At 51.8% G+C, this 15,870-nt stretch overlaps 1 protein-coding gene across 17 annotated transcripts in view; it reads left to right on the top strand.

Annotated features, from left to right (window-relative positions):
• Positions 1 to 15,870, top strand: part of DCTN1 (dynactin subunit 1) — a 30,480-nt gene that overhangs the window by 8,393 nt on the left and 6,217 nt on the right. For 2 of the 17 annotated variants that reach the window (XM_051837114.2, XM_051837118.2), the window contains exons 2-19: positions 5,110 to 5,355; positions 5,619 to 5,697; positions 5,903 to 5,937; positions 6,520 to 6,540; positions 8,744 to 8,761; positions 10,178 to 10,198; positions 11,408 to 11,599; positions 11,926 to 12,123; positions 12,260 to 12,464; positions 12,541 to 12,619; positions 12,734 to 12,893; positions 12,988 to 13,092; positions 13,274 to 13,465; positions 13,562 to 13,678; positions 13,897 to 14,049; positions 14,985 to 15,145; positions 15,253 to 15,421; positions 15,689 to 15,757. In XM_051837114.2, the coding sequence (XP_051693074.1) occupies positions 5,110 to 5,355; positions 5,619 to 5,697; positions 5,903 to 5,937; positions 6,520 to 6,540; positions 8,744 to 8,761; positions 10,178 to 10,198; positions 11,408 to 11,599; positions 11,926 to 12,123; positions 12,260 to 12,464; positions 12,541 to 12,619; positions 12,734 to 12,893; positions 12,988 to 13,092; positions 13,274 to 13,465; positions 13,562 to 13,678; positions 13,897 to 14,049; positions 14,985 to 15,145; positions 15,253 to 15,421; positions 15,689 to 15,757 (2,220 nt within the window). Of the gene's footprint in view, positions 1 to 2,769; positions 3,098 to 5,109; positions 5,356 to 5,618; positions 5,698 to 5,902; positions 5,938 to 6,519; positions 6,541 to 6,629; positions 8,762 to 10,177; positions 10,199 to 11,407; positions 11,600 to 11,925; positions 12,124 to 12,259; positions 12,465 to 12,540; positions 12,620 to 12,733; positions 12,894 to 12,987; positions 13,093 to 13,273; positions 13,466 to 13,561; positions 13,679 to 13,896; positions 14,050 to 14,984; positions 15,146 to 15,252; positions 15,422 to 15,688; positions 15,758 to 15,870 lie in introns of those variants that run through there. The other 15 variants (XM_051837125.2, XM_070068877.1, XM_070068876.1 and 12 more) reach the window with 11 other exon arrangements.

Consider the following 15,870-nt stretch of genomic DNA (forward strand, 5'->3'; position numbering starts at 1 on the left):
GTTACAGACAGAGGGAGAGACAGAGAGAAAGTTCTTCCATCAGCTGATTCACTCCCCAAATGACCACAACAACTAGAGCTGGGCTGATCTGAAACCAGGAGCCAGGAGCTTGGCACTTGGGCCATCTTCCACTGCTTTCCCAGGCCATAGCTGAGAGCTGGATCGGCAAAGGAGCAACTAGGACATGAACCAGTGACCATATAGGATGTTGGCACTGCAGGCGGAGGCTTAGCTTACTATACCACAACAATAGCCCCAAGCTAAATTATTTTTGTTTCTACTCACTACACTTAAAACTTATAGTGCTTTGTAGGCCTTTCTTCTCCACATAGCAAAAATAAATAAATAAATAAAATAAAATTCCTCCTGATTTGGAAGGTACCGATTTCCTTTTCAGTTCACCTTTCTACTCTCTATAATTCCTTATAATATTTATTGCCTAGGAGTGAGCATTTGGCACAGTGGTTAAGTCATTGTTTGGAACACCCTCATCCCACATCAGAGTGCCTGGTTTGAGTTCTGGCACCTGTACTTCCAGGCCAGCTTCCCACTAATGTGTACCCTGGAGGCAGCAGATGATGGCTCAAGTACTTGGGTCCTTATCATCCACATGGGAAGCTTGGATCTACTTCCAGCCTCCTGGTTTTGGTTTGGTTCAGCCCTGACTATTGTGTGCATCTGGGGAGTGAATGAGCAGATGGAGAATCTGTCTCTGTCTCTGTCTCTGTATCTCTCTGCCTTCCAAATAAAGTGAAAATAAGTAAAGATTTAAAAAAATTATTGTCTAGATATTTTCAGATTTATGTGTTATGTCAGATAGTAATTCTTTGTACTTCTATAGCTTCAGTACTAAAATAACTCTGTACTTTATCTTATCCAAGCTGTATAACACTAATATAGACAGGACAACTATAATTCCCATTTTGTAGGAGGGTAAACAGCATAGAAGGTAGGTGACTGTATATACCTGTGTGGCTAGTGAATTGGGGTATATATAGTCACAAGGTTCTTAGGTCTGAGCTCTTTTGAATTTTTAAAAGCAGTGTGATCTAGAGGAAGAGCTTGACTTTGGAAGCACAGAGATATCTGTGGGAATAGCAAAAGGAAGTAGAAAGCACAGAGGGACAGATTTTGGTTCCAGTTTTGGCTCTACTCCTTCTGTGTAACTTCAGGGAAGTTGCTGAGTTCTCTAAGCCATGGTTTCCTTGTCACTATCATCCCTGGCCTACCTCACTTTGGGGTTATTGCCAATATCTAAATGTGATATGACAGCCTTTTTTGTTAGCTAACTTACTGAGCACTGTCCTAAATGTTTTACATGAATTATCTCAGCTAATCCTCACAACACATCTATGAGGTCTGTTCTTTGATTGTTCCCAGTTGGCAGATGAGAAAGTTGAGGCACAGAGGTGCTAAGTAACTGGATTAGGTTTATGTAGCTACCAAATGATAAAGCCAGGAAAGCAGCCAGAACCTAGAACCAGCACTCTTCATCATAGTACTATGAAGTGACGTTTTTTAGGTTGCTCTGTAGACTCTACAGTGCTCTGAATGTAGGGTTCCAGGCTGTAAGGACCTGCATGGCCCTGCCCACCTGTGTAAAATGGGGAAGGAGAGGGCAGGGGCAATGTAGAGGTTTTCCGGGGGAGGAGAGAAATGGCTTCCTAGGGAAGACCCAGGGAGTCTGACAGAGACTGAAGATATGGAGAGGTGTTTTGTGACCATGGTTGTTGGCTGTCATTGTGTCAGACTCTGTGGCCTGCCTTAGAAAGAGGGTACAGTTGGGAAAGTCACTATTCTGCCAGAGGAGGAAGCCCAGTGCAGAAAAGACAGATGGCCCCAGGCCCAGGGGATCTAGATCCACACTGCAGCCAGTGGAGCTATGTCGGACCCCAGGCCAACCTTAACCTTTTTGGCTACATAAGGGGCAAGAACTCTGGTTCTTGGTTCCTGGCCCATGACAGATGGCTAAATGAATGAATTGGTATTGTTACATAGCCCCTTGGAGACCTCACACTAGAATTTATAAAAATCTTGTTAAATTAAAAAAAATGAATTATAAAACTAATGTGGGAACTTTTGTGAAATACAGAATTATAGAAAATAAGTCATCTCATTGGATCTGAGAAGCTAGAAATCAAGGCCAGGAGTACAAAGGGCAGTGGCAAAGATGGACTGGGCCTGTGCTGAAGGGGAACGTGAGACTCTGTTTTTGAGCACTGCCCAGAGTAATCCAGTGGAATCTGGTAGTCTTGGGTCCAGAACCTGGCCCTTTGTAACAGCTGGAAAGCAGGAGGACTGACAGTGATGGCCTCTGCCAGCAAGGGGGCGTGTGGTATCTGCCTTTATGTGCATTAGGTTGCTTCCATTACTGCCCTTCCTTGGCTGTTTATGGGTAGAGCCTGGCTGTCCTAGACCCTGAAATTCAGATCCTAATCACATGGGCCTGAATCCTGAGAGGGGAGGGAAGAGAGCCAGAGGGGAGGGTGAGAGACCCTCATTTGTGGAGGCCCTAGGCAGCTGATCATTTTGAAGTGTCACTTGATGCCTGTGGGCCTCACACCCTGTGGGTGGGGGGGTACAGTGATGGGAGGGGTTGTAGACTAAGAGGATCTGTCAGGACTGTGGTCCCAGTCCTAGGACAGTGTACTGTAGAGGTAGGTGCTGATTATCTGTGGCGTGGGCCCAGCCCCTGGTTCCTGCCCTTCTTGTCTGGCTCAGGTGAAGCAGGGGGGCACTAGGACCCAGAGGCGAGCACAGATCCTGACAAGTCTAGAGCAGCACTAGCGCAGAGTGAGACTCATCAGCTGGCAAGCAGGATTCAGTGTCTCTGGGTTCAGGAGTCCTCGGGCAGCAGGGGGACTTGATCCTCGGCCCCCATTACCACCCCCACCCCTACCCCGGTAGGCTGCTGAAGTGAGGCCCATGGACTGGGGAAGGCCGTGCCTGCCGGCTCCTGTGTCTGTCCATGAGGGCCCAGCGCCCTGACCCTCCTGCCTAGCTTTCTGCCTTTTCTCTCTGTCTTTGGCCAGCTGGGGGAGGGGGTTGAGGCTGGGTAAGCAACATGGCCCAGAGCAAGAGGCACGTGTACAGCCGGGTAAGTGGCCCTAATCTGGGATGGCCCTGGGAGGGCTGCTGGGGAAGGCCTGGGTGCCTGTGGACATTGTTGCTGTGGGGGCTGGGGAGAGGGGCTGGAACTCAGCTGGGCACTCACAGTGTTGTGGGGGAGTCCTCAGAGCGCTGCTGGTAGTGATCTGGACTGGCTTCCTTTTCCAGAGTTGGGCCCTAAACAGGGACTGGCAAGGCCTGACTTCTGACTCCAATCAGCTCTCAGGCCAGGGGTTCCTGCAGGCGGCCAGACCATGTTGGGGACTCAGAATGGGACTGAAGGGTCGGAAAGGGCTTACAGTGAAGCCTTTCTTTAGAACCGCTTTGTTGCTTGTCACTTGCTTTCTCTTCTCTGTGAGATCGAATCTGTACCCTCTGTTATATTTACCTGATTCTAGGAGGTTTGTTGGGGGGTGGGGTGGGCGATGTCTCTGAGTTTGAGGGTAGTCCTGATGTCACTGTGATTCCTTTCATTGTCAGGTCCATGAGAACTGCTCTGCTGTCCCAGATGTGATTGATGTGGGATCCCAGAGCTCTTGGGAGCCTTATCTTCAACTTCCTGTCAAGCTTTTTGGGGAGGGGGTTAGGGAGTGACCGGGTGGGAAGTATCCCAGCTCTTCCCTGGCTCTGGCAGTGTTCCATCCTGAAGCTGATGATGATGGGGGGTGGGGTATCAGAGGGAGCCCCATGGAATCTTTAGGATCATGGTGTCACTTCTTTCTCCCCTGTTCATTTGTTTCCTACAAGGCCTTTGGTTCATGGAGGTGCTATTGCTAAAAATGGTTGAGGTGTGATTTTCTTCTAAACCATGGGCCTATTTGGGACCTAATTTCATGTTATGTCCTGTCACCATGGGTGTGTCAGAAGCTGATAGTTACCCAAGGACAGTGTCTTGATCTGGATAGTGCTTTGATAAGCCATCCAGTAGGAGCACTAGAGTCTGGGGGGCAGAGTGAGGAATAGATCTGAGGCACCCACTTTACTAGGCCCATGTTTCTTGTTTTACAGCAATATAACATGCAGGAAGGATTCCCAGAGCTTGAGGGTAGAAAGTGACAGAACAGGACCCAGGCCAGGAAGAAGGGAGCTGGGTGGTTGAATGGGCTGCAGTAAGGCATCCAGGAGTGTCACGGTGGTTATGTGGATGTCAGTGAGAGTCACATCGGAGAGAAATAGAGGTGATTTGAGAGCCTGGAAGGCAGCACTGAGAGAGCCATTTGAATCATAGAGAAGGCAGGTGACAGTGGAGAGGGCAACAGGATTCAGTAGGATCACCCTCCGATTTGCCTGTCTTCTCAGCTCAGGCTCCTGAGTCAGGGCAGTGACTTGAGGGGACCCTAGTCTAAACTGAGTTATTTGCTTGCATTTAATTTTTCTCCTTGGGGGCAGTGCTCCTGAGCAAGCAGCCATGTGGTGACATTCCCAGGTATGTCAGTGAATTCTGATTGTTAGGAAATCAAAATACAAAATTAAAATTTCTAGCAGGTTCCAGAGAAATTTGGAGAAGTCTTCGAATACACTACTGGCATTTTTCAAAGGGGATTTTGGGGTCTCACCTCATCCTGAGATGGGGCTCAGGACCCTGGCTAGGGCATTTCTTTTCTTTTTTAACACTTATTTTATTTATTTGAAAGGCAGAGTTATAGAGAGGGAAAGATAGAGAGGGCGAGATCTTCCATCTGTTGAATCAGTACTCAAATGGCTGTATCAGCCAGGGCTGGGCCAGGCTGAAGCCAGGAGCTTCTTCCAGGTCTTCCATGTAGGTGAAGGGGCCCAAGCACTTGGGTAATCTTCCGCCGATTTCCCAAGCACATTAGCAGGGAGCTGGATCAGAAGTGAAGCAGCTGGGACTCGAACCGGTGCCCATCTGGGATGCTGGCACTACAGGCAGCAGCTTAACCCACTATGCCAGAGCGCTAGTGGGGCATTTCTTGTGCATGAGGATGATACCCTTGACCTGACTCCTCTGGCTGTATGCTTGTTATGTTTCCTTTCTTTCAGACTCCCAGTGGCAGCAGGATGAGTGCAGAGGCAAGTGCCCGGCCTCTGCGCGTGGGCTCCCGTGTGGAAGTGATTGGAAAAGGCCACCGAGGCACAGTGGCCTATGTTGGAGCCACTCTCTTTGCCACTGGCAAATGGGTAGGCGTGATCCTGGATGAGGCAAAGGGCAAGAATGATGGAACTGTCCAAGGCAGGAAGTATTTCACTTGTGAAGAAGGGCATGGCATCTTTGTGCGTCAGTCGCAGGTACTCATGCCCTGCTCCTCTGTGTGTGTGTGTGTGTGTGGTGTATGTACGTGTGTATGTACATTTCTGTTGCTTGTGCAGCTGGTGTGGTGGTACTTCCTTTCCCTGGGCCTGGGCATAAGCCTCTGGTTGGGAGAGTGGGAGGTAGCAGAGGAAGAAATATTGGAGAAGCTTCTCTGTATCCTGGTTCTTTTGGGGCTAGGGAGGGGCCCTTATTACAGCCATTGTTTGCTAGCTGTATAGAGTCTGTTCTGTGGCCTCAGATCCAGGTATTTGAAGATGGAGCAGATACTACTTCCCCAGAGACACCGGACTCTTCTGCCACAAAGGTCCTCAAAAGAGGTAACTACCACCCACTTAAATCACCTCCCCATATCTAGGAGTTCCCAGGGCTATAAGTTCTCCCTTATACCATGGGCCATAAGGCTTACTGAGATTGTCCCGTTACCACCATATTCCGTTGTTATGGCTCCTCCCATCCACCATAATGTTCTCTGCCTCTAGCCATCTATGCAGACACAATGTTATTTCTGTTTGCTTTCTACAGAGGGAGCTGAAGGAACCGCAAAGACTAGCAAACTGGTGAGTGGTTGGAGGGTGGGGGGGTAGTAATAGAGAGAGAAAGTGGGGTACAAAGGAGAAAGAGAAGTGGGAGACTCAACACCAGGCAGGTAGGAGCAGTGAGTGAGTTTGAATCGAGTTAATCTCTCTAGCCTCTGAGAAAGAAGTTTTCTGAGTTGCTACATTAGGGCTAGAGTACAGGTGATAGCAGGGAAACCTATTAGGTGCCAGAAGTTCAGGATCAAATGGTATTAAACTAGGGGTGATAGGAAGGATCCCAGTAGTGTAGCCAACTTCTACCTCTTGGTACTCCAAATGCTGAAAAGGGCCTGAGGATAGGTTCAGGTAGAAGGTAGAGGAAGAAGAGTATGAGAGGTGGGGCTCTAGACTATGCAGCTTCTCTGGGTCAAGGTGTGGCCATCCTGGAAGCTGATCATTGAGAAATCCCTCAACTCGCTTATTCAGGGCTTGACAGTGACGTGAGTCCCCCTGCCTTACCTGTGTGTGCCCCAGTTGCTCTTTACGCCTACTCCCAGGATGTATGGCCAGCCAGCACGTGTGAGGTCTGTTCTCTAACTCTGCCCTTTCCTACTCCTCATGCAGCGGGGACTGAAGCCTAAGAAGGTGGTGTGTTTATTCTCCGTGCCTGGGTCGGTGGGGGCCCGGAGCCCCCTCCCAAGCTGTCCTGCATGTCCTTGGGCTGCTGCATGCATGTGCATGTCATTTTGAGGCTGGGATGACCTGAGGAAATGGCAGCTGTGACTTTCAGAGTTCCTTTGAGGGATACAAGGACATCAGTCGGGCTCAGTGTCCAGACCCTGGGAGGCACTCATTAGAAATGGTTCCCTCTGCCCTAGGACTCCTAGTGAGAGATGTCAAGCATATGACTGTAAGTAGCAACAGCATGAATTAGAACATTTACTGGGCTACACTGAGTTCTCAGCCCGAGGTTGGGGGACCTTGGGAGGACTGAGTAGGGGGAGGTGTTCGTGCAAGGAGACAGGAAGTCAGGAAACAGCACCGGAAGAAAGTCCTGAGTTGGAAAGCCTGAGTCCTTGTGTGCCTACTTCTAGGTGGGCTCTATTGTGAATACCCACCCCACTCTGCCTTCTCCTTCATTCTGGGGTACCCAAGGCCCACCTCCCACCCCTGCAGCCTTCTGTCTACCGTCACTGGAGTGGAGCTCAACTGTGCTACCTTCTCCTTCCTGCCATAACTTTTAAAGACTCTTAAATTGCTGCCATGACCACTTCCTCACGCCAGCTCCTGCCTTGGGCCTCTGCCCGAGTTGTCTGTGACCTGCATGTGCCTGTCTGACCTGTACTTATGGTGCTGTGCGTACAAAGTACTGTGATCTCCTTGTCTCCAACCTTCCTGATGTTGCATGGAAAACTGCTGGATTGGGGCAGTGGGAGGGGGAAGGAAAACATCTCCTGACATCATGACTTCTGGTTGGTGATAGGGCCTCACTTTGGAGTCTTGCCATTGTAGAAACAAAATGCTGGTACTTGCTTTGGGTCTTGGCTGGGGGTGGGAATAGGGATGTAAGGAAAATTATGTCCCATTCCACAGTTATAGAAACTTGGCTGCATCCCTGGATTGTTCTCTCCTGGTTGGGGCTCCCATCTCGTCTCAGACCCCTAAATAGAGAAGAGCATGAAACTGCAACCTTACTCTGTGGAGAGGTTCTGGTTGCACCTGACCTGATTGTGAGCTGGGGCTTTGGCAGCTGCCTAGGGAAACACGGCAAAGCCCAGCCTAGGCTGCTCATGGTGGGCTACAGAACCTTCTCTGCTCATGGTGGACAGTGTCAGTCAAGTAGTCAGGCGCCCCTCTTGCTGTCACTCTGTATGGAGCAGGGAGCTGGCTCCAGAGTACACACTGAACTTAGGGAGAGTGGAGGAGAACTCAGATGTCTCTGCAGAGTGTCCAGAGGCAGGCTTTACCCTGTCTACAACAAGGCACCATTGGAAGAGGAGCCCAGCACCATCACTAGAGCTGCTGGGGCCCCGATGGACTGTTCCCCAGGGTTTCTCTCTCACTCTGCTCAGAGCTGAAGCCCTGGAGGGGTGCTCCCAGTGTGTGCCTGATGATGATGAGACTCTAAGTCTGGTATCAGTGTGTGTTAAGAGAAGTGGTGTTGAAGGGGTTGTGGGAGGAAGAAAATGTAGTATAAGAGAAACTGAGGGAGCAGGGAGACTCTGTGTCCCTGTCCAGTGAAGCCCTGGCCTCATAGGTGCCATTTCTGGGGTGGCCCCTGCCCATTTTTTGGGAGCAAACTCAGGTAACGGCAGTGGGTGGGGAGAGGCAGATCCAGAACCCGTTCATTGGCGGAGGAAGCGGGGTGGGCTCTGCGCAGGACTTTGTCCAGTCATGAGGAGGAGGAGGAGGAGCCAGCAGAGCCCTGGGCGGTTGCTAGGTGACTGAGGAGCAGTTGCTCCACCCCCGAGGAGCAGAGGAGGGTGGGTGCATGACGTCAGGTGGAGCTGGTGCTGCGGCCACTGAGGCTGCCATCAGCCTAAGCTGGCGAACTGGGCCGGGCACCGCTCCGGTGCCTGCCGGAGCCTGGCCGTCTAGCTGAGCACCCGCAGGGGCCCGAGTCAGAGCGACAGCCGTTTGCAGGCTGGGAAACTGCCGGCCAGGAAGCTGAGGCTGCATTGTTGGGATTTGATGCACTAATCTCCTGTCTCCGCCGCCTTTCCCTCTGTTCGGTCTCTTTCCCTCCCTCCCTTCGTCTGTCTTTCCTCCCTGTGTTTGTCTATCCTCCTCTGTCCCTCCTTCTCTTTCTTCTCCTTGCTTTCTTTGGTTTTCTGCAATGATGAGACAGGCACCGACAGCCCGAAAGGTACTCTTGCTTGCTCTAGTCCTGCTGCCGGGTTGCCAGGGCGATGGTGGCAGCAGGCTGCTGGGGTGGGGGTTGGGGGCTCACTGACTTCATCTGTCTACCTGGTTTGGGGAGGATGTGAGGAGGAGGTGGAGGGTAGGGGGAGGTGTGTGTCACCACCCTGCTCCACGCCCTGGGCGTTTGCGCTCTGCCCTGCCTGCTTTTAGCTCTGAGTGTGTGTTCTAGGCCTTGTACCTAGTGGCCTCACAGGCCTGGGCTTCAGGCAGCCTTTACTGCAGAGTGGCCCTGGGGGAGTTTCCTGTGGTAGACCATGGGGGAAGCAGGTGTCTCAGTGTCTCTAGTAGGCCTGTGTATCTGCCAACCTTAGCTAGAACAGCTGCTGGTTGTTCTGGCATCCCTGCTCCCCCAGGGTCTGTATTGGGAGCTTCAGCAGGTGGGATTGGGACCCTGCAATACTTTGTGACCCACATCTATGGAAGTATATTCCAGGGCAGGAGGGGTGAGGGATTGGTTGATCTCCATGGGCTCGGGGACTCCTGGAAACAGAGCCCAAGCCAAATCTTGTATCTGCCAGAGCAATGAACCACCTGGGTAGCATGAATGCTATTTGGGAGTTGGAGTTAAGCATCCATTTTCTACTTTGCAGTAACCCAAATGGTTCTGGATTTGATTTAGGGCAGTCATTTCTCTTTGCTGCTGCCCACCCCCACCTCCTTTTGTACAGCTGGGTGGGGTTACTTTGCTGAGCTCTGAGCTTCTGCTAATGCAATATTCATAGTCCTGACACCTGAGCCCTCTGCCTAAGGGCTGGGGCCTACTGCAGTATCTGGTCCTGGGGGTGGGGGGGTGGGGTGGGGAACAGTGGTGTTGTTCTGCCATAGGGATCTGATCTCCCACTTCTGGGCTCATATTACTTTTGTCACTAGGGGTTTCTAGGGAGTCCTCCATGGAGTCTAACACTTGGAGGAGGAAGCTGACCTGGGAAAGTCCTTGGGAGAGGCAGCTGGGCGGAGCCTCTGGCTCTGGGCTGGAGTGGGAGAGGTTGTTCCCTGAAGGATTGGTCTCTGGAGACCTCACCAGCTGCTGCCCTAGGAGTCCCGTGGCTCAGCCTAGGAGACCAGGACTTCTGGGATCTCCAGGGTGTCTACAGGGGTGAGGCCTGAACGGCTTGGGCAAAAATGGGAGCAGGAAGCAAGGGAAACTGAAGTTTTAGGGTCCTGGAGGAGGAGGATGGGGATTCCCTGGAGGGAGAAGGAAGTGGGATGTGGTGGTGGACGGGTGGTGGTGGTGGCGGCTCACTGTAGCTGCATTCCTGGTACTACTTCTCCTCTCACCACTGTCCCTTTGCTGTCTGTCTTTCTGCCCTTATCCTGTCTTTCCTGACTACTTCTCCTCTGGCTCCTGTTGCCTGTCCAGACCACAACTCGGCGGCCCAAGGTGAGAAAAACAGGTTTCTACACAAGCTTCTGAGTGTGTACACACATTTCAGGCATGTGCATGTGTGTGGGTGTGTGTGCACAGCAAGGAGCAGTTGGCGCTGCATCTTGGATTCTCTTTGAGGGGGAACAGGGCCTTGCAGTGGTGATAGGCCGCTCCCGGGAAAATGACTTCCAGCTCTTAGGAGATTGTCTAAGCCAATAGCTTGAGTGCAAAAGAGAAGTGAGAAGAGTTGTGGTTAATGAAGGCAGACTTTCTTGAACAAAGACTTTTGACCAGTTTTGCGGGGAGGGATTGGAAGAGAGGTGAAGAACTTGGCAGTGTAAAATGTCAGGGGGTGAGGAGGTGAATGCATCTGGGAAAAGTTTTGGGTGGAGGGGCCTCTGGGTAGTGCATTGTCTGAGTGTCAGCCCAGCTGGAGAGCTTCCAGGCTCAGCCTTGATTGAGAGAGCACTGGCCAGGCCTGTCCACGCCAGGGGCTGGGGCTTTAGGGCAGCTCCCCAGGGGCCTGAGTCATATTCCTTCATTAGGAGCTCCTAGTCTTGGGGGAGGAAGGTGACAGAAGGTTGGTGGTACAAATGTTGTTATGCTAGAGTCCAGGGGTAGAACTCTTACCTTGACCCCTTTACCTATAAAGCCCCCTGAAATAGAACAAGCAATGGAGGGCCAAAGAGTAAGGAGGGCATTTCAGGGGTAGAGAGCTTTGCACCACTTCTTTAGCCCAGCTTTCTCTGGGAACATGAAAGGGAGCAAACGCTCATATCTTCTTTCTGGGAATGACATTGAGGGAGGCACTTTTCCTCCCTGGAAAGGAGGGAATAGACCTGGAGCAAGGATGGGACTGGGAATAATAAGAAATTATTAGAATGATCACAAGTGGGTCACAGAGGGGAGTTTTCTGGGGAGTAAGAGAGTCTGCTGTAAAAGATAGTGACAGAGTTGGGAGGAATGTGGGGTAAGTACCAAGGGAGTAGCCTTATAATCTTATGTCTCCTTCTATTCTCCCCCCACCCTTGTCCTTTGTTACTGTCTCTTTGTGACTTTGTGTCATTTTCCCTGTCCCTTTCACTCTCTGTTCTCATTGTGCTTTCATACTCTGTTTCTGCCTGTTTCCTTCTCTGTGTCCTTCTATTGTCATATTCTCTCTCTCCCTTTCCCATCTCACGTCCTCTCTTCTCTCTGTGGTCTGCCCCTACCCTCTCTGAATAGCCCACCCGCCCAGCTAGTACCGGGGTGTCTGGGGCCAGTAGTTCCTTGGGTCCCTCTGGCTCAGCATCAGCAGGTGAGCTGAGCAGCAGTGAGCCCAGCACCCCAGCTCAGACTCCGCTGGCAGCACCCATCATCCCAACACCGGCCCTCACTTCTCCTGGAACAGCACCCCCGCTTCCTTCCCCCTCCAAGGTAAGCACTGGGGTTGGAGTGAAGGAGAATCCAGACACCAAGGGCCTGTGACCTCTGGGTGGTCTTGGAAACTTCCTGGGGTTGGAGAAGACCCAAAACTTAAATCAGAAAGAGTGGGGACATGGCATATGATATCTTGCTACTTGGTACACTTTCCCTTCCTGCCCTTCTGTTAGACTTATCCTTTCAGGAGTTTGTATGCCACTTGCTTTTGACCATGGGGCTGGGGTGATGTTTGTACACATTCTTGTCTACTCTTCTCTAGTTCATTCTTGGTAGGGAGGTTGGGTAGGCTGTGCATAGACCACAGAGCTGCTCCTTTGCAGGAAGAAGAGGGACTGAGGGCCCAGGTGCGGGACCTGGAGGAGAAATTGGAGACCCTGCGCCTGAAACGGGCAGAAGACAAGGCAAAGCTAAAAGAGCTGGAGAAACACAAGATCCAGCTAGAACAAGTGCAGGAATGGAAGAGCAAAATGCAGGAGCAGCAGGCAGACCTGCAGCGGCGCCTCAAGGAGGCACGGAAGGTGGGCCTTGGAGTGAAGGGGGTGGCTGGGGAGGGTGAGCGACCCGAAGGGCTATGCTGGAAACTGAACCTGTGATAAAGGGTAACATGGGTCTTCTCTGTGTTCCTACTCCCACGTGTTTCCACTCTTTCCTCAGGAAGCCAAGGAAGCTCTGGAGGCAAAGGAACGCTACATGGAGGAGATGGCTGACACTGCTGATGCCATCGAAATGGCCACTCTGGACAAGGAGATGGCTGAAGAGCGGGCTGAGTCTCTGCAGCAAGAGGTGGAGGCACTGAAGGAGCGTGTCGACGAGCTCACCACTGACTTGGAGATCCTCAAGGCTGAGATTGAAGAGAAGGGTAAGAGCCTGCAAGCTGCGGGGGGCCAAATGGTGGCATGAGAGCCTTGCCTGAAAGTGTTAATGGTCTCCTCCAGGCTCGGATGGGGCTGCGTCCAGCTATCAGCTCAAGCAGCTAGAGGAGCAGAATGCCCGCCTGAAGGATGCCCTGGTGAGGTAGGGTCCTCCCTCTGCTTGTCCGCACGCCCTCTCCTGTCTCCACCTGCGCTAGAGCACCCATCACCTGACTGACACACGCTGTACCCTTCTCTCCTCCCCTCTCCCGTCCAGGATGCGGGATCTTTCCTCCTCTGAGAAGCAGGAGCATGTGAAGCTCCAGAAGCTCATGGAAAAGAAGAACCAAGAGCTGGAAGTGGTGCGGCAGCAGCGTGAGCGTCTGCAGGAGGAGCTGAGCCAGGCGGAGAGCACCATCGATGAGCTCAAGGAGCAGGTCAGGGATCCCAGCCCCCATCTCCTCCTGTTGGTGCTTCCTTTTTCGGGCACCTTCCTGCAGCCCTTCACCCTGTTCCCTCCCTCGAACGCAGGTGGATGCTGCTCTGGGCGCCGAGGAGATGGTGGAGATGCTGACAGACCGCAACCTGAATCTGGAGGAGAAAGTGCGGGAGTTGAGGGAGACTGTGGGGGACTTGGTAAGAGAAGAGCAGACCTCTGACTTCAGACCCTGTTGGAAAGTTTTTGCAAGGAACCTGCTGAGAGAGGCAGACACATGACCCCTGACCTTTGAGCAGGGTATGTGGTGAGGGGAGTCACCCTGACTCCCCTACCTTGACCCTGCCTTTCCTTTGCCCCAACAACCTTGCGGTGTCCCAGGAAGTGATGAATGAGATGAACGATGAGCTGCAGGAGAATGCACGTGAGACAGAACTGGAGCTGCGGGAGCAGCTGGACATGGCAGGCGCCCGAGTGCGTGAGGCCCAGAAGCGTGTGGAAGCAGCCCAGGAGACAGTTGCAGACTATCAGCAGACCATCAAGAAGTACCGCCAGCTGACTGCCCATCTTCAGGTGCCTGCTACCCCTCTGCTGTCCCATGGCAATCACCCCAGGGCCCCCTCATGACCCCCACATGACCCAGCTGTGTGTCACTGTCTCTACTCCCAGGATGTGAATCGGGAGCTGACCAACCAGCAGGAAGCATCTGTGGAGAGGCAGCAGCAGCCACCTCCAGAGACTTTTGACTTCAAAATCAAATTTGCTGAGACCAAGGCCCATGCCAAGGTCAGGAGCAGGGTGTACAGAAGCTCAGCCTGAGCGTGGCTGTGGGCTGACCTGGTGTGGGCTTCAGTATCCTTGGGGAAGAAGTGCTTTGTGCAGTGGTTTGGAAGATTCCCAGCCTGGGCTTGTCCTAGAAACAAGGGACCCGGAAGAGCAAGACCTGGGAGTTCTGAGACTCTCCCCAGCCTAGCTGAGAGCCTTCTTCCCTTTCCACCTCACAGGCAATTGAGATGGAACTAAGGCAGATGGAGGTTGCCCAGGCGAATCGGCACATGTCCCTGCTGACAGCTTTCATGCCAGACAGCTTCCTTCGGCCAGGTGGGGACCATGACTGCGTCCTGGTACTGCTGCTTATGCCTCGTCTCATTTGTAAGGTATGGCCACTCACTCACATGTTCAGCAGAAATCAGTTGGACTGGCTGTGAGCTGGTCGTTGAGGGTGCCAAGTGGAGACTGCAGTCAGTGTTTCTGCTCACAGAGTTCATGAGGTAGTGGAAGATTACAGTTAGCAAGGTCACAGATGAATAAATGCAGTCAGCCCTCCATATCCTGTGGGTTCTGCCAATTGTGTCTCAAAAATATTCAAGGAGAAAGCAACTGAGCTTGTACTGGACACATACAGACTTCTTTCCTTGTCATTATTGCCTGAACAATACAGTGTTAACAACTATTTACAAAGCATTTATATCATATTAGGTATTATAAATAATCTAGAGATAATTTAAAGTCTATAGGATGATATATGTAGGTCATATGTAAATACTATACTATTTTATATAAGGGAATTGAGTAAGTGTGGGTTTTATTATCAGAGAGGGGTCCTGGAACCAGTCCCCCGTGGATACCCAGGGATGACTGACCATGTTACAAATTCTGTATGCTCTTTGGGAGAGCACAATTAGGAAGCTGATTTAGATGGGGGCAGAATATGATTGAAGGAGTAACATCGGAGCTGAGGAATAGAAAGGTGACTGGGAGTTGTTAGCCAAGGGGATAAGTGGTGGTTTAGCATTCTAGCCTGAGAGACAGCAGGAGCAAGCCTTCCCTTAAGCCAGGGAAGAGCCTGGTCCCACTAGTCTCAGTGCCCTTTCATTCTCACATCCTAAGTCCTCACAAGCTTTGCCAGTCACATGGTTAGCCTTGCCCACTGCAAGACTCCCTGCCTGTCTCAGAGCTATTTTTCTTTCTCTCCCATGTGTCCATGCTCCCCATTTGAGACCAATTGTTAGACTCTGTGCCTTGTGTGTTCCTGAGTCTATGTTCTCCATCTTCTGCTCTGAGTCTCAAGGCCCTGGTCTTCTTCCCACAGGCAGAGCTGATCCGGAAGCAGGCCCAGGAGAAGTTTGAACTGAGTGAGAACTGTTCAGAGCGGCCTGGGCTGCGTGGAGCTGCTGGGGAGCAGCTGAGCTTTGCTGCCGGGCTGGTGTACTCACTGAGTCTTCTGCAGGCTACACTACACCGCTATGAGCAGTAAGTGACTCCTGAGCCCCGCACTCCAGGACCATGGGTGCAGGACTGACTGGAACGGAGGTGGCCTGGCTGACCTTGGCCTCACAGAGCCCTTCTCTGGTCTCTAGTGCCCTCTCTCAGTGCAGCGTGGATGTGTATAAGAAGGTGGGCAGCCTCTACCCTGAGATGAGTGCCCATGAGCGCTCCTTGGACTTCCTCATTGAGCTGCTACATAAGGATCAGCTGGATGAAACTGTCAACGTGGAGCCTCTCACCAAGGCCATCAAGTACTACCAGGTCTGGGGCAGGAATTTAGGCTTGGGACAGAAGGGAGGGAAGCTTTCCCCTAATGGAGGCCATCGCCATGTAGTTGTGACCCTGGCTGGGTTCTTGAGGCCTGGTTTGCTGTTACATGAACTTGCCTAAAGATGCAGCTGCTTCTACCTCTGAATTCTCTTGTACCTCTGGAGACCCATGATACCCAGAAATGAAACTACATTTTGGGAAGAACTCCCTACTCCTCCAGGGGCTAATGGTTATCTCTTCTTCCTTATCTCTCTTTAGCATCTGTACAGCATCCATCTTGCTGAGCAGCCTGAGGACTGTACCCTACAGCTGGCTGACCACATCAAGGTGCAGTGTCTGGGCTGGTGGTTAAGCCTCCAATAGAGCTCAGAAATAGAGGACAAAGATCAAGAGATTTGGCCCCTTCAGGCATGGTCACCAAAGCCAGATCAGGGAAACCA

The sequence above is a fragment of the Oryctolagus cuniculus genome, chromosome 2 (genome assembly GCF_964237555.1).
Source record: "Oryctolagus cuniculus chromosome 2, mOryCun1.1, whole genome shotgun sequence".
Classification (NCBI taxonomy): domain Eukaryota; kingdom Metazoa; phylum Chordata; class Mammalia; order Lagomorpha; family Leporidae; genus Oryctolagus; species Oryctolagus cuniculus.